The sequence below is a fragment of the Amblyomma maculatum genome, chromosome 11 (assembly GCF_055883805.1).
Source record: "Amblyomma maculatum isolate TAMU_Amacu chromosome 11, ASM5588380v1, whole genome shotgun sequence".
Taxonomy (NCBI): domain Eukaryota; kingdom Metazoa; phylum Arthropoda; class Arachnida; order Ixodida; family Ixodidae; genus Amblyomma; species Amblyomma maculatum.
Genome location: NC_139354.1, coordinates 80372364 through 80391068, shown reverse-complemented (window position 1 = coordinate 80391068; position 18705 = coordinate 80372364). Strand labels below are relative to the sequence as shown.

Below are 18705 nucleotides of genomic sequence, written 5' to 3'. Positions count from 1 at the left end.
GAACTGAACTTAACATAACTTGTCTGTTTTATTCATTTTAGCTTTAATCAGACACAATTTTTCTGTGCCTGATGAGGTGACTGTTTTTTCTAAACTTCTCTTTTCCGTTCAATACGTATGTGATAGCCTTAGTGAACGAACCCTTAAAGCTACATCAAGCTATTTAATATGTGTTTCATGACATCCGCACTGAAATTTAATTTATCACTGGAGTGACTGCCGCTTTGGCCACCGACCTCTAAAAAATGCGTCTCCTGCGGTAGAACTCGAGGTCATTGGTTGGCTGCACAGAATACTTTATTGCATTTCTTTTTATGAAATAGGATTCCAAAGCGAATTGATTCGTTATGTAGGTACAACGGCAGGCACTTGGGTTTAGTTGTCGTCAGGCTTTTTTTTTGTCTATTCATAAATATTGTCTCCAGAGTGGCAAGTTCGTAGGATTTGCCCCATTAGCTAGTAAACACGACTGAATGATTGCTGCCATTACGGTGTTTGTTCTCCTGGTGTTATTTTCTGTAGGTTTATAGCAGGCACTCAGGTGAGGCACCTTCTTCCATTGCAAACTTACGCTATTGCTAGTGTCTTCCTCGACACAATCTCTCCGAGCCAAGCTGACCTTTGCAGCAGGTTCCTTTCAGAGAACACTCAGTATGACTCGCCTCATTTCTGGACTAGCTGCTCACACTGCAGTGAGCTACCACGCGCGTTTTTACCTATGTAAAGAGCAATGTGACTCTCCCAGGAAATTGTAGCAAAGAGATCTCCACTACGGTCCTTATGACATGATACAAATATTTCAGCCGCATAGTGATAGCCACTTGTAGCAACAATCAGCTTTATCCGCAACACAAAATAGGCATATGCATTTTCACCTGATAATAATTATAATGTTGTTAACGATGCGCCACTATCAGCGCGCACATTTGAAGACACCTTTAGAGTGAGTGGTGGTAGCTGTTCCGGTCTCAAAGGAGATCCCTTCGACATGCATAGCAAGCTCAGCCTGAAGACAGTTACCTGTATTGACAGGAGGGGGTAGCCGTTTGTTGCCCAGCTTTCGCCGGTTCAAGCCAGAGTAAGAGTCGAAGTCATAATGAATGAACAAAAAAAAAACTTTATACACAGCAAGACACCGTATAAAGGAATTCACACGAACACTTAAAACGCACAGAAAAGAAGTCCACAGAAAGGCAATGCAAAGCATGCAACTAAAGAGGCTTTCAATAAACATAAAAGCTTACAATCCTGAACAATGCACGAGACAGTCAATAAACAAACACCAAATTGTTCACCGGGCACGTCATAGATCGACGTCTTAACTCACCATGTGGGCATCCTGCAGACGAACGCCGCTCCCTCGCAGATCTTGCAGGCTCTCCGAACAGCTGGTTAACCCCGGGAGCCCAGCATTGGGATTTCCTAACTTGCAGTAACACTGGCTCTAACGCTGCCTGGCTGGCTCAAGCTACAGGGACCTGAATAAGTAGTGCGCGTATCGTCTGCCTGTTACAACAGGCCATGGGTGGTGCGCACATACACGTAAATTTCGCTCTTTAATCATCCTCTCTTCCTCCTTCGGCCGTGCGTAGTCATTGCTAAGGCGCGGCAGTATTTTCTCGACAGGACTAGCACATTATCGGCCGGTTGAGCCACCGTCTCCGCTGGCTGATGAGGTGGGGGTGACGCCGATGCGCGCAAGGCTACGGTCTCTCCTTGTGCGGAGAAGGAGACGTTTTTCAATATTCTCGAACTCCGTGTCTGACGCCGCGCACGCGGTGGTTGAATAGAAATATGCTCCGATTTCGTGATATCCATGATGTTACAGTTCCATTATTTCATAGTTCCTGAATCGCGTATCACACAGTATTTGCACTAACCTTCATTATTAGCTGAGAAAAATTATGTCGTATGACAATGAGCACAGATTTAAACAGACTACATAGAATATGTAATCAGGTTAAATTCCGTGTGGCTCATCTCCTAATTCGCACCCTTCAGAAAGCGTTCCACTTTTCCTACCAGTGTGAGTGGTTGAACATGCTACCTGACAATACGAAACCATTGTGGAATCGTTTTCACTGGGATTTTCCGTCTCTGTTTTCGAACGTTTTTATTCGCCGGATGAACATTGTTCACGTTTGTGTTGGGTGAAGAGACGGTACTCGGGGCTAAATGCCACATGGCAACTGTGCGGCTCCTCACTTGTAGGCTCAGCGCATATTTTTGATCCTTGGGAATGTATACTCGGAAGTGACATACCATAGGACAACGGTTTTTCTGCAGTTGTTTAAATGCAGGAGCCATATTCAGGTTCAAAATTAGGTACTGGTATTGCGCTTTCAAGCCCCATAGATGTTATTCGAGTGGGTTAGGCCTCACAAGATCCTAAGATTTCATTGGGCGACTGTCCTGGGCGGCAGAATGTGCCAATAATCTCTAGATGTTTTACTTTTACGTACGCCAGCCTGAGTTAAAGATAACTGGCCGTAGGCTAGAACGTCGATGTGACATATACCGTTTCGAACCTATTGTCTAAATATAAGTCATATAAATTGCGCAGGCATATAGAGTGAAAAAAGCACACATTTTGTTTAATGCAATACATTATGAGCTGCCGTCCTAGCTACCAACGAGTTCTGCATGAAGCCTCTGAGCTACCGAGCTTAACGCTGATTCCGAACAACATATAGCTTTGTAATACCAGGTCCAAAAGTGACATGGCATTGGTTGGTTTGTTTTGTGGAGTTTAATGTCACAAAGCAACTCAGGCTACGAGAGACGCCATAGTAGAGGACTCCGGACATTTCGACAACCTGGAGTTCTTTAACATGCACTGACATCGCCCAGCACACGGGCGCCTTGCTTTTCGCCTCCATCGAAAAGCGGCCACCGAGGCCGGAATTCGATCCCGCGTCCTTGGGCACAGTAGTCGAGCGCCGTAACCACTGCGCCCCGCCGGCGGGCTGTGACGTGGCATTGCTAATTTCCAAGGATAACATAAAATAACCAGAAATTAGAAAGACACCGGGTCAAGGATGAAAATTTGCGAATACAAGGATCGACTAGTAATTTAGGCTATGAAAGAATTAGGGTCAGCTATTATTATTAAGAAATAATTGCTCCTACTTAAAGGCAGTTCTAAACAGCATAAAATTTAAGCCAAGTTAAAAGCCTATTACCTGAATATGGTTAATAACACCAATTAGCCACACGAGCTGAAGTTGCGTTCAATCTCAACATTACTCTAGGACTAAATGAGCATCCTCAGCAAAATTAGGAATTATGCAGCATAGCTAAGAATAATTCGGCGTAAGCAGTGCTGTAGGTGGCTTTTCGAATCAACAGTCGGTTGTGTCGCCTCTGGCGCTAATTCTTGCCTTGCAGTTCACAATGCTGTCGGCCCCGAATGCGGGTGGTAATAAACTACTACACATTACTTAATAAGGATTACAATATCAGAAAACTAAACTTTGCCCAGCGATGCCAACTAATGCTTCTCCATTTCTAAATGTTTTTGGTCGAGCTTGGTGACGTGTTAATTATTTCTGTTAACGCACGCTTTCGTTAGACTCCGTTTACCCTGGAGGTTCAGTGCTGCCGAAATAAGTGTGGAACGAAGGCTTTCGCTGTAGATCGCCTACAGCGATGTAATTCGTCTCTACCGGTTATCACCAGCAGTTTATTTATCTTACTCTTCTCGTCGTTTTTCTCTAGCAGCAACGAACAGGTCAATAACTAACGGGATGTCCTTTTGGGTACCGGTGTAATGTTAAAGAGTAGCGTAGTGTAGGTTTTGCTGCCAAAATCTGAAATAAAGATATACCTTTTACGCAAATATATTATACTATTTTAATCACAGCCTGATAGTCTGCAAACTTCGCTGATTAGTCGTGCCTTTCTGATGACCACTCCCCTAAATGACTAATATATATATTGCCAAGGGGCGCTCGGAGTGAAAACGACGTTGAAGTGAATCGGCTCCGGACTCGCAAGACACACCTAAAACTAGGACCGTTCAATTCCATCTGTACCGGCTCTGTTAACCTAGCCCCAGTAGCCAACATTGTGACAAATCTGATGGAGGTGAGGTCTGATGTCCCGTACCCCTACGCTAAGCAGGAGTGCTGGTCATACATTCGAAGAAACGCCTGTTCACCGCACTAGCCGCAGGCAACGAGGCATACCACCTGAGTTTTAACCCTTGAGCATGACTACCGGCATCCACGACGTCGTCGCAATGTCTGGAACGACCCCCCCCCCCCCTTAAGGGATGTTTCAGAATCCCCGCGTCCCAAAGACGTTTAACGGGGACACCTACGAAGACGTCGACGACTGGTTGCAGCACTACGAAAGGGTAGCTACATTCAACCTCTGCGATGACGCCGCACGGCTTCGAAATGTGTACTTCAGCCTTCACGATGGCGCTCGGACGTGGGTCGAGAACCATGAATAGCAGCGGTCTTCTTGGAGTGAGTTCAAATGTCATCTTACGGCAACTTACGGCAGCTCAGATCGTCGCGAACAGGCCGAATGCGCTCTCCAATCTCGGGTCCAAATTCCTAACGAAACCGCCGCGGCGTATATCGAAGACATGACGCGTCTGTTTAAGCGTGCGGATCCTACGATGTCCGAGGACAGAAAGCTGCGCTACCTCGTGAGCAGCATTATTTGGGCTCAAAGAGCAGCTTTTCTCTGGCCTGGTTCGCAGCGCGCTGAAAACTGTCGCAGAATTCCTTGCAAAAACATGCACTATAGAGAACGTGCTTCAGCGGCGAGCTTCGGCACAGGATCGTACCGTCCACGCCGCCTCCGTCTCTGCCGAATTACCATTGCATAGCATGGACATATCGGCGCTACGGGAGCTCATACCAGCTCCTGCCTCCATTGCGAGCGTTGTCCGCGACGAGGTGCAGCAAGCGCTCCGGCCTCCATTTTCAAGCGGTGAAGCTCGCCCTGCTCCTCCTCTTACTTCAATTGAGTGTCACCGCCCCACATACTCCCAGGTGCTGCAATACTCTCCGCCCTTGTCACCGTCCCTGGTTCCTGCGAACGTAGTTGTGCCGAAAACAGCAGCCCCCGTGATCCAGTACGTCACAGATTCCCGACCGCCCACACGGAATGCAGACGAGTGGCGTACCCCCGACGGACGGCCGTTATGCTTTCACTGCGACGAACCGGGTCATTTCTATCAGCGCTGCCCTTACCGTCGACTGGGTCTCGAATGGTTTCCCGCTGATTCTCCACGGCCTCGCTACGGCGAACGGCCTCGAGCCGTTAAAGATTTCGTCAATGACCAGCGCCAGTTTGTGCCGTCTCGTTTGCGACAATCTTAATCACTGTCACCCAGGGCTCGCCCGTCGCTATCTGCTACGAGTTCCTCATGACCAGCGCAGGGCCGATCACCCGGTCCCCGGAGGGAAATCTGAAACCAGCGACCTTCGGGGGCAGGCTCGCTGGACATCGCTGCGCGGGAGACCCCCCATTGATGCGGACACGGAAAGACTACGCATCGACATTGGAAACGTCCGCGGTTACCGGTCATAACGCCACCTCGACGCCACCACGACGCACCTGCAACCACGATTATTTGCCGATGGAACTGATGACGAAACAACAAAACCGCAAAGACGAAAAATTGCAGGTGGAACAAACGACGCAGCCACGCACCCTCAACGACGACGATTGGCCGGTGGGACATATGACGCAACAACGCACCCGCAACGGCGACGAATTGTCGGTGGAACGGACGCCGCAGCAACGCACCTGCAACGACGACGATTTGCAGGTGAAGCAGACCGCGTACACCAACGCAGAGCACTTAAAGGCTCAGAAGCCTGACATTCGCGAGCAGCTTTCATTGGACATACCCGTAGTACTTGATGGTCGCCATGTTCGAGCCCTGTTGAATACTGGCGCTGATTATTCTATTTTGAGCAGCCAGTTCGCCGCAGTTCTCAAGAAGGTTTTCACTCCGTGGGCTGGCCCACACGTTCGCACTCCTGATGGTCATGTGATTACTCTTCTGGGCATGTGCACGGCCAGAGTTCAAATTTAAGAGTCAACATTTGTGGTAAGCAGCCTTGTTATGAAAAGCTGTTCGCGTGACCTGATTCTGGCCGTAAATTTTCTGCGTGGATATGGCGCACTTATTGACCTCCGGGATTCTAAGGCCTCGTTTTCTACTACGAAAGCAGTGGCCCTCAGCAGTGCAAAGCGGCCACTCAATGTGCTTCTAGTTTACGAGGACAGTGTCACTCTGTCACCCCGAACCGGCACCTTCGTTAATGTCAAATTCAATGCCCTTCACGATGGTTACGCAATAGCCAAAACTAACGTCTCGTTACTGTTGACACAATGAGTCTGCATGACCTGCAGTTTGATTCATCTTCACCGTGGTCAGTCCAAGGTACTTGTTACCAATTTTTCGCACGAGTATCGGCACCGTTTTCGTGACACATGCCAAATTTTCGCCTCACGCATCTGTGGTGCTTCCGAGTGCTTGTCCACAGAAATCGTGCCACCGCTCACATCCCTCGACAGTCTCGATGTCAGCTCAGAGCTATCGGTCAGCCAGCGTGATCAGCTGTTTTCATTGTTACTCGAATTCAGAGAGTGTTTTGCATCGCCGTCAAAAGTGAATCAAACTCCGATCGCCAAGCACCAGATCGTAACGTTCGATGATGTGCGCCCGATCCGCCTACACTCCCTACCGGGTCTCTTCAATCGAGCGCGAAGTTATTAAGTCACAAGTTAAGGAAATGCTCGAAGATGAGGTTATCCAGCCGTCCAAACCCCCGTGGCCCTCCCCGGTAGTTTTAGTTAAAACGAAAGACGGCACGTTACGTTTTTGTGTCGATTACCGCACACTGAACTCCGTAACAAAGAAGGATGTCTACCCCTTGCCGCGGATTGACGGCTCTCTCGACCGCTTTCGGCGTGCAAAGTATTTTTCTTCCATTGATCTACAAACTGGCTACTGGTAGATTGAGGTCGATGAGCGAGATATTGAGAAGACGGCCTTCCGGTCACACCCGATGGCCTTTACCAATTTAAAGTTGTACCTTTCGGCCTGTGTTCCGCACCGGCACCATTTCAGCAGATGATGAACACTGTCCTCGCTGGCCTTAAATGGCAGTGTTGCCTAGTCTACCTAGATGACGTGGTGCTCCTCGCAGAATCATATGCACAACATCTTAAGCGCCTGCGGTCAGTACGTACTCGAAGCCCTTCGAGCCGCTAACCTGGCACCTAAGTCTCAGAAATGCCACTTAGGCTAGAAAAAGCTTAAATTTCTCGGCCTTGTGGTCAGCGCCACCGGCGTGAAGCCCCACTCTGATAAGCTTGCCGCTGTTGCGGAATTTCCACATCTACGTGACAAGACAGCCCTTCGCCGATTTCTTGGCTTGTGCAGTTACTACCGGCTTTTTATCGATAACTTCGCTGATCTCGTTGAACCGCTGACTAGGCTCACCCGGGGAGACACCCCTTTTGTTTGGACTCACGAGCAAGAAGCTGCTTTTGCCGAGCTGCGTCTCTGTCTCCAATCGCCGCCTGTTCTAGCCCATTTCGATGAGCGGGGGAGACAGAAATACACACCGAGGCCAGTGACATTGGCCTTGGAGCGGTTCTCGTGCAACGTCAAGAGGGTGTTGAACAAATCATTGCCTATGCCAGCCGTACTTTATCCCACGCCGAGACGAACTATTCAGTTACTGAAAAGGAACGCATCGCCACTTTTTGGGCTGCTGCGAAATTTCGCCCCTACCTTTATGGTCGCCCATTTAAAATGGTCACTGACCACCATTCTTTGTGTTGGCTGGCCAACCTGCGTGACCCGGGCGGCCGACTGGCGCGATGGAGCCTTCGCCTACAGGAGTTCGATCTCACTATTGTCTTAAGTCCGGACATAAGCATTAAGATGCTAACACGCTCTTCCATGCGCCTGCCGAGCTCCCCTCACCAGACAAGCATGACGCTGGCAGTTTCCTCGCAGCTGTTGATGCTTGAGATATGCCTCATCAGCAGCGTGCCGATCCAGAGTTACGAAGACTGATTCATTATTTATAAGGTCAGCCGGCCACCATACCTAAGTGCTTTTCTCGGAGCCTCTCAAATTTCTGCCTGAGAGGCGTTCAGCTTTATAAGCACAACTTTAGATCAGAGTCGAGAACCTACCTCCTCGTGCTACCCACAGCTCTGAGAGAGAAAATCCTTTCCCCGTGCCACGGTGAATCAACTTCTGGCCACTTGGGCTATTCTCGCATACTTGCTAGAATACGACAGACATTCTAATGGCCCAACCTAGCCACTGTTGTTAAGCGCTATGTCAAGAGCTGTCGGCAATGTCAGCGCTGGAATTCTGCTCAATCGAAGCCTGTAGGTCTCCTCATGCCCCTAATACCACTACGAGCACCGTTTCATCAAGTCGGCATGGACCGTCTCGGTCCTTTCCCTCGGTCCTCCGGTGGCAATCGTTGGATAATCATCGCCACAGACTATCTGACTCGCTATGCCGAGACCAAAGCGTTACCTAGTGGTACAGCGTCTGAAGTTTCCTATTTCTTTTTACACCATATTATACTACGGAACGGTGCTCCTACCTGTATTATTACTGATAGAGGGACTGCCTTTACTTTAAAAATAATGGCCGAAGTCTTTCATCTCAGTGGTAGGTGCATCGAAAACATACTCCTTACCATCCGCAGACTAATGGGCTGACGGAAAGGCTTAGTAAGACCGTCGCGGATATGCTGGTGGTTGATGTTGACGCCAGCACAAGGCTTGGGATGTGATCGTGCCATATGTGACATTCGCATACTATGCGGCAGTCCAAGAGACTACACGTTTCACGCCGTTTCGCCTCGTTTACGCAGGGAGGTTCGGACGATGCTGGACGCAATGCTCCCTTGCAAAACAGATGCCGAACTTTGTTCTGACGCCGAGCAGTTTGCCCAAGAGGCTGAGCAAGCACGCAAACTAGAACTCGTACACAACACTCTGCAACAGGACAGAGATTCACGCCAGCACAACCTCCACCACAGACAAGCTTCCTACAACACCGGGGACCAGGTTTGGGTATGGACTCCTGTTCGACGCCGCGGCGTATCAGACAAGCTAATTGGCCGCTACTTAGGACCATATAAAATCGTGCGGCGCATCAGCAACGTCAATTACGAGGTGCTCCCGGATGGATCAGAGCACACAGGCCGTCGGCTACCTCGTCCAGAGTCAGTTCATGTCTTGCGATTGAAGCCGTACTTTGCGCGGTGACTGAAAAACTGCATCTGCCAACTTTTTGGGGGGGTTGCTTTTGTCCGCTTGTGTACACATGTGACTGTGCGTTACGCTTAAGGAGCAAGGAATGCCAGGGGGCGCTCGGAGTGAAAACGACGTTGAAGTGATTCGGCTCCGGACTTGCAGGATGTACCTAAAGCTTGGAATGTGCATTCCACCTGTACCGGCTTTGTTTCCTAGTTCCAATCGCCAACACTGTGACAATATATATATATATAAATATATATATATATATATATATATATATATATATATATATATATATATATATATATATATATATATATATATATATATATATTGTAACGAGATATTACTTATGTCCCATTTGCATACAACATGGCCGTCCAAGAAACAATTCGATTTCATGAAGAATTTCGTCGCGGAGATCTGCAGGGATGACCAAAAGATTTGCTCGGTCACTGTCGCCGGCGCTTTTCTTGTAAAGGATTCCGTCGCGCGTACCGAAGGATTCAGACGGCATTCTTGGCGCAAAAAAACACTCGCGCACGCTCATGTGCGTGTGTGTTTTTTTGCTCTAAGAATGCCGTCTGAAGCTGAAAACCATCTAGCCCGTCTAAAAGTTCTTTTTGTACCGAAGGATGACACTGTCTTAAGCAAACAGTCGAGATACTGCAGAATCGAAACACTCCAGATGATCGATCGCAGATTTGAGGTCTGCATCAGCCCGTTGCGGTCTTTTTAATCAGAGGAAATGAAAATGCCATCAAAATGGGCATCTTCGTCCGTACTGTCATGGGCCAAATCCACAAATCCACAGGCGATCGAAACATTATATATATATTGTAACGTAACGTTACAATATATATATATATATATATATATATTTCATAAAAGTCTTCCAGGATCCAGAAATATGTATAAGATGAGGTAGGGGCGCACAAACGAAAACCTTTGATTTCGTTTGTACGCCCCTACCTCATCTTATAAATATATATATATATATATATATATATATATATATATATATATATATATATATATATATATATATATATATATATAAAGCGACCCTAAACTTTTCATGTTTGCATTGCATATTTTTTTATTCTTGTAATCCACCCCTTTCGCACTGAAACTTTTTTACCCTGAGAATCACAATAACTAATAGGGCTTTCCTTCGTTTCCACCGTTGTTTTCAGTCGCCATGCACGTGGCGTCACGAACCACTCTCTGTCCTTTTTGGTTGGAGCCAGGGCGGCTTCTAACCAACAAAAATGTGGCTGATCACAGAAAAGTCATGTACCAAAGTCACAAACATACGACACATTGCTGTTGAACAACGTACTTGTTCAGCTATAATTCTGCACAGATCAAGAAAACTATATTTATTGTGTGCGAGCAGAACGCATACATTACGTACTTCTTTGACTTGTAATAAAAATATCAATACCTTTTTATTGTACTCAGATAAGCATACCAATTCTGAGGGAAGATTCTTACGGAGCTGCGTATTAGCGCCTGAGAACACGCGCGAGGCGTGAGCATCAAAATCGAATAATAACACCGTCGAACCGCATGAAAATTAGGAGAGAGAATAAGTAAATTCTATACAACACTCACCAAAGTTAAGCAGAGACGGCTGGCAAATCAATGAGGCCCCATTGTCAGATCCGCATACTGGCACTAGTCCAGCAATATCCAGTTTTGTGCACCTTATCGGCCTTTTATTCGGCATTATATGGCACACATTCGCTCTTATCGTTAATTGAATCTGTGCATGTTTCACTATCCCAGCCTAAACGTTGTCATAGCGCTCACGCTTAACCGAATATAAACACACATTCGTCCCTTATTAATACGCCCCACGTCAACATGGATGACTCGACTTATGAACATTTCTTACGGAAACTAAAATGTATTTACGCCTGTTGGACGTCGAAACTAGCCATTCGGACGTTGGGCAATGCTGAAGTGGGTAGGTGCCATTCGGTCACATGCATTGTTATCACGTTAAAAGGAAGGCGATAAGAGCAAGGTTTATACTTCTCCTACAAGTCATTTGAATTTCTGCATTTTCATCGCAGGTCGGTTAGGAAAGAAGTTAAAAAGGACAAATGACTAAGTAATAGCATTTATTTTACTAAAGCGCTAAGGTACCCTTAACGTTATCATTTTGCGTATTGTATGCAATCTGTGAAAAACCAGTTGCCTGCTCCTTCGCCACCTCTGATCACCACCGCCCCAACGAGCTTTGTGGTAGCGCCGGCTGGGATAGGAGATAAATACCTCCGCTTGGGGGAAGGAGACGAGCGACGGGTGCGCCACCCATCGCGGGCTCCCGCGAGAAGACGAGATGGTGGTTCTGGATCCAGCTGGCAGCGAGACCGGTCGTCTACTGCCGCCTATCCCGGCAAATATCGGGGGATAGCGGGCACGGAGTACGCAGCGCACACGGATGGTGCACGACCGCCCGTCTTTTGCTTCCCAACAGCGAAGCGACCGGTAAATACCGCATGCTGTCGCCGTCTCCCGCGGCTAACGCCGTGCTATGGCTTTGTCCGAAGAATGCGGCTCCCACGGGAGATCGCGGCCGCCATATTCACGGCGCGTGAAAATGTCCGCCGCCGAAAGCGCACCCCCTTCCCCAGCCGGTGAGTCAAAATCCTTCTTACGTAGCCTTGCTCTTCCAAGGAAAACCTTGTTGATGTATAGCTATCCGGCATGGTCTGTATTATTTGCAAATGCAATAAACAGTATTCGAGTAATAACGCTATGTCATCCCCGTACGTTGTCCTTTTGTTCCCTCTGCGGGTCGCTAGCGAGGACGCTGCATCCGCGGAGTAGCGACAAGGCGGAAGGCCGTCCCTCGCATACAGCTAGCGAGAACGTTGCACCTGCGAAGTGCGAGCGGGGGGAATACCGTCCCCTCGTACCGCCCAACGTGGTTATCTCGTGAAGAAGCACTTGAGCTGCTTGCTCCGATCGCCACAACGGTAGCCCGACGTGTAGCAAACCGTTCGGACAAAGAACAATAGTCAGTTCGCGGCATGGTGTGCCTGCCCGGACTTTAATTAACAGCGTTTCGCCTGATCCGACACCGGGGTTATAGCAAGGCTAATTTGCTTTCTTGACGGCGAGGTGAGAGGAGTTGCAGCGAGAACGGATGCTTCTGCATGTATTTGTCTGTTGAGTGTGTGAAGCAGTTTTATTTTTTTGTGTGTGTAACGTGCCGAAATCTTTGAGAGGTACAGCCACGAGGTCCGTATATGGAGCGCGAGACAGAGCCGTTCACAGACAGCAGCAAGCCGGAAGCGAGCGAGTGCCTCAGCCGGGACGGTGACCCTATTTCTCTTGTGTATAGTTGTGAATATTTCCTCTTCTGTACTGTGGGAGCCAGGTGCCGCAGTCGACTGACTGGTATTGCAGCCGTGATTGCCGGAAAGCACCGGGGCGCTCCGACACCGCTGGATGCGGTGGGCGCCGTTAGCTCAGAAGTTGATTTTCGATGACAGCGAGCGATTAGCGTAACCCTCAGTTTTTTTGGCGGAGATGCACATCCTCGTGGCGTTGTGTTCTAGCTATTGTCCTTAACGCTAGAGCGAGCTTGCTAAGGCTCGTTTTGGAAGCTGCCTGTCGCACATCGGAGGAGAGGCTAACCGTGGCATACAGGATGAGCAAATGTGTTTTGCTTGTTTGTTTTATTGACCTCGCTGTAGCCGAACATCTCGTCTAACTAGATAAAGCTAATAGAAAAGAACTGAGCAAGGGTAAATAGGGTACGCCTCAGGTCGCAGATGAGCCAACGTTTCGACAAGTGGACTTGTGTTCGTCTGAGCAGCTCTCGCCTAGACGAAGACAAGTCCACTTATCGAAACGTTGGCTCATCTGCGACCTGAGGCGTACCCTATTTACCCTTGTTCAGTTCTTCTTTTTTATACCGTGCAAACCATCTTCTTCCTTTCGTTCTACCTAGATAAAGCTAATTTCATTCAAATGAACTTGGTATGTTGGTGCTGAGAAGGCGGATCAGAATTTTCGCAGAACCAGATTTTTATGCCGGCAAAAGAACCGCGGATGCCAGTGCGTTGTTCGGATTAACGGAACGCAGCGCGGTGCCGCATAATATTGTTTGGGACTCGCATTGGACCGCATTTTACGAAATGGTCGTTTTGCGCAATTTATTCAAATTTTTTGGAGATCCGAATTTTGTGCAGAGATCAAGTGAAGCCACCTGGGTCTGCTGCCATTGTCCACGTTCCTGACCGCTGCCCTGCGGCCGTGAATCACCGAAGCTGCGAAGGCTCGCCGAACCAGTCCGACTTAACGGGAGAGGAGGCCGACCACCTGACTGCCAACAAAGGCGTGGAAGCGGGAACAACACCTTGCTGTTCGCGGCACTGGCGGCTTCCCGGTGTGAGCTATCTGCGGTCGTCATTAGAAGCCTCATGTGTGCCTCTTAGACGACATCCAAGGAGCACCTCTCGACTACCATAGGTGAACATTTAAGGAGTGAGGGATGTGAAAAACCAGTTGCCTTCCCCTTCGCCGCTACCGATCATCACCACCCCAACGAGCTTCGTGGCAGCGCCAGCTGGGAGAGGAAGTAAATACCTCCCCTTGGGGGAAGGAGACGAGCGATGGGTGCGTCACCAATACGTCTACGCGGATTCCCGGGAGAATACGAGAGGGAGATTCTGGACCCAGCCGGAGACGAGACCGGTTGTGTCCCGCCGCCTCTCCCGACAAATTTCGGGGGATAGCGGGCACAGAGTACGCAACGCACACGGCAGGACCCGTTGTGCACGACCGCCCGTCCTCTGGTTCCCAACAGCGAAGCGACAGATAAATACCGCGCGCTCTCGGCGCCTCTCGCGTCAAACGCCGTGGTATGGCTTTGTCCGAAGAATTCGGCACGTACGGGAGATCCCGGCCGCCATATTCATAGCACGGGAAATGTCCGCCACCGAAGTCGCACCCCCTCTCCCCCAGCGTGTGAGTCAAAATTTCTTCATACGTAGCATTGGCCCTGCCAAAGAAAACCTTGTTGATGTATACTCATACGTGCAAGATGTAAATGCCATATGTGCGCTTTTCGTTAGTTGAAGCAATATATTACTCTAGGTCGTGGCAATATTTTTGCCCAGCACGGAAATCGCATTTACGGAGCCAGCATATCTTCCCCGCCCACACCCCTTTTTCAGAACTGTGAGAACAATAGCCATTTCGCCTAGAAAAGATTACAATATGACACAAATATTTAGATTTTTTTATTATTTCAGATCATTTTATATTTCTTTAGTTAGAAACACGAAGGACAATGATGCTGCCATTCACAATACCTTCCTACACAACATTGATCTAGATCCACACAAAGCATCGTTCCAGGCTGCCTTATTTTGTATTTTTCACATGCGCACACTTCCTCGCCGTTTTTGCAAGGTCTCTTCCTTTTTATGTCAGGACATATTTCTTCCGGGTATTCTCTCTTAGTGCACTTCTTTTTGACTTCGCCTTTTCTGCATGATGAGGCCTGTGCAGTGAAAGTCAAATTTTGATATAAATTTTGAAACATAGTTAGCATGCAAAAGCAAGGGCTTACGGAAATGTTCAGGCAAATGTTGTTTTTCTCGACAGGCTCGTACGATTAGGAAACGCTATTTAAAATTCCGGCTGTGCCACCCATCTCAGACATCATTTGCAGGTACACGTCCTCCTGAGACGAGGCTGCAACATCGTATAGTGCGGAAACTGACAACAGGTATTTCTTTGACGTCTAAAGCTTATGTGATGTGACATCGATGAAGGCTTCTGAGGAGTGGTGCCCGCGTGGCGAAAGCTTTCGCACTCGGTGCTCATTATAGGAAAATTTGCTGAAGGTTTAGCTTTATTAAAGGCAGTGTGCAAGCAAAAGTTTCAATACAAATAGTTAGACCTGGTAAATCTATTTCTTTATCGAAGAAGAAATTGGTAAAATGGAGTAAGCAGAGTCGGAAGACGCTATGAATAAGAAGACAGAAGGAAAACAAAAGACGAAAGACAAGAATACTCGGTAGACAAGGAGATGAAAAATAGAAGAAGAAAATGGGAAGAAAGAAGATTCGGAATAAGCCAAGAAGCTAGAAGAAGGTAAAAAGAAGATAAGGAGCATGCGCACTTATGGCCTGCGGCCTGTATGGTGACTCCTGCTTTACATGGTGTAGTGTTGGTTTCGCTTTAAAAACCGGGCTGAGGCTCTACCTAGAAAACAACTTCGCGCCTCCTGCTACTGTGGTATGCGGACCGACGGTGAGCACTTGCTGCACGAGAGTGGAACGCGAAGGATTACCCACTACTGAGATTTCGAAATAGAGATAAATATAGTTAGCGATCAAGTGGTGCCAGATAAAGTGGGGCCAATCAGATAAAGTGGTGCCATTGCACTGTGAGGTTCATTTCACAAAAATTATTCTGCTTTATGCTATGTGATCATCTATATGCGACGACGGAAAAATATATGACAAATATACTGCTAACCACTGTCTCACAGTAGACTTATCAGGAGACCGACTTAAGAAGCCGAATGAGCCTTGCAAATATAGCTTTCTCGTAAGCTGATCAGGTACATTTATTTGGGTACTGTTGTTAGCACACGGTAAAAGCAGTCATATACAATTTTATCCTCTAACGTTGACTGAAATTTCAGCTTTCACCTTGTGCTATGTTTTATGTATGGTACTTCGTTTATATCAGGCTTTCTACTTTAGCGTGACCAAACAACTCACTAGTAAGAGACAAGAGCAACAATCGCGTGACACAACCTGTCTTATCCTGCACTACACATTAACAGTAAAAAACACAGAAATATACGTCCGCAGTGCATTTCCTTTTTGCTGGACACACTTGTATTAAACATCATATCTTTGTGAAAACATTACCATGTAAAGAGAAAGAGATCTGGAAGAAACCGAACCGTGCACTCACGGCGGGAGATCAAGCTGCTGACACGGAATGCTAAAACGGTCGCTTTCGCGAGGTGCTTTTCGCGTGCTCATCGCTGCAAAAAGAAAGTTACAACTTGGGGCAGCGTCCTTCGTCGATCCTTCTCTACTATTCTGGAGCTCCGCAGCCGCACCAACTACGAAAACTGTGTGAGCCGAACCTCTGCTTCTTCGCCTCCCCTGTAATTTGCCAACGCATGTTCCGAAAGGGCTACCCAGCCATGTTCAGCGGAGCCGAAGATCACGATGCAGAGGATTTCCTTTCTCCATACGAGAGGGCAATGGACCACAAATAATGGGACGAAGTCATGAAGCTAAAAAACAGTGTTCTACCTCATAGACATTAACAGCGTATGGTGCTGCGACCACGAGCGGATTTTACCCCTTTTCTGCCTTTAAATAAGCTTTGCCTGACATCTTCGTTCACTCTACTGTCGAAAAACCGCGCGTAGAGCAGCGTCTGCGATTTAGAGACCATCTGCTTGGAGAAACCTTCAGAAGTTACATAAAAGCTGTCATCCTGTACTCCCGCGTAGACACCCCAAGACGTAGGCGGGTCACCTTTAACACATTTTGAAAGCCGTCGAGGCACACACATTCGAGATACGTGTTGCTCGTAACCGCACTAACGCTGCCGAAGTCTTCAAGCTTTGCAAAACATGAGGTTCCAAACAGCGCATTCTAATACAACCACCATTCATGCAACCTGATTCGATATGCAGCCTGGTTATCTCGGCGACAAGCAAATCGCTACTAAATCACGTTAAACATTTTTAGTGCGACAGGTCTTGCAATATTGTGTTTTCATAGAATTCAGGGCATTCTATCTCTCATCAGCTGGACTATACCCACTGCAGGACGAAGGCCTCTCTCTTATTCCTCCAATTAACCCTGTTCTGTGCAAGCGGTATCTGCTTCACTCCCGCTAACTTAACCTCACTTCCCGCTAACTTTCTGCCGTCCACTGCTGCGATTTCCATCCTTCGGAATCAAGAGGGTTACCCTAAGCGAACATCTATTATCCTCTTTACGCAATACATGTACTGCTCATGCCCATTTCTTCTTGATTTACACTAGAATATCAGTAACTTGAGTTATTGCTCTGATCGACTCTTCCCGCTTCATATCTTTAAATGTTACCCCTACCAGATTTTGTTCTGTAGCCCTCTGGGCTGTCCTCAACTTAAGAAACACCCTTTTCGTTAGACTCTACATTTCATCACCATAAGGTGAGTATAGATAATATGCAACTATTACTACTTTCCTCTTGAGTGATACCGCTAAGCTGCTAGTCATAATCGGTGAGGGCTTGGCATATGCGCTCCAGTCTTATGTTATTCTCCTTGTTATTTCCCTTTCATGGTCCGCATCTGCGGTTACTAACTGTCCTACGCAAGAATCTGCGGTTATTAACAATTTTAAGCAGACATATTTGCCGTATAGTTCCAGTGATTTGTTACTTAATGTAAACTACTGTTTCATCCTGAGGATGTTGAACATTACTTTAGCCTTCTGCAAATTGAATTTCAAGCCTTCTTTTCTTGTTTTCCTGCAAAGCTCATCAACAATTTGCAGTTCATCCCCTGAGTTATTTACCAAGGCGATGTCATCAGTGAATCGAACATTAATGAGGTCTTCTCCATCTACCAATATTCCTAACTGCTCCATTAAAAGTCATCTGAGTACTTCCTCTAAGAAAGCTCTTAATACTACTTAGGAGATCGTGTCTCATTGGTTAGCATCTTTCTTTATATCAATTGTTACTTTCTTTATGCAGAACTATGTTTGATGTGCAGCCACTATTTTCGGGCTTTCCTCCGAAAATAGGAGCAAAGCCCCAAAAAACTCCTGAGCTGTTTTAACGATTTCGGCGGTTTAAAACAAGTGACAGCTTCGATCTTTTTCGGATCAGGCCTGATTCCATCCTTGTCTATAAGATGTCCAAGTACCACAGTCTGGCGTTCTCCAAAACGACATTTCTTGGAATTGAGTACTAGATCAGCTTTCTCGATACACTCCAAGACAATCTCTAATCGACTATTGTGTTCATGAAAAGTTGTCCCGAATATCACTACATCGTCCAAATAACACATACAAATGTGCCACTTCAGCCCCGAATCAATACAGGAACTGCTAATCCAATCCGCCAGAAGCCTTATCGTGTATCCCCATCAGAGCGCCAAACAATCGAAGAACAAGTTCGTGACATGCTGCATAAGTGCATCATTCAGGAATCGTCTAGTCCGTGGGCTGCCCCTGTGATTCTAGTCAAAAAGAAAGATGGCACATGGCGATTTTGCGTTGATTATCGACGTTTGAATACTGTTACCAAGAAGGACGTGTATCCTCTGCCACGTATTGATGACGCCATTGATTGCTTACATTCCGCCTCCGATTTTTCCTGAGTTGACCTGCGATCAGGCTGTTGGCAGATCCCCATGCACCCGGAAGATAAAGAAAAGACGGC

At 47.4% G+C, this 18705-nt stretch overlaps 1 protein-coding gene across 1 annotated transcript in view; it reads right to left on the bottom strand.

The window, feature by feature from the left end:
• LOC146174247 (uncharacterized) overlaps positions 1-1415 on the bottom strand; it is a 39941-nt gene extending 38526 nt beyond the window's left edge. The window contains exon 1 of the mRNA XM_084585360.1: positions 1328-1415. Coding sequence (XP_084441486.1) covers positions 1328-1330 — 3 coding nt within the window. The 5' untranslated portion in view covers positions 1331-1415. The remainder of the gene's footprint in view (positions 1-1327) is intronic.
• Positions 1416-18705: the final 17290 nt, after the last annotated feature.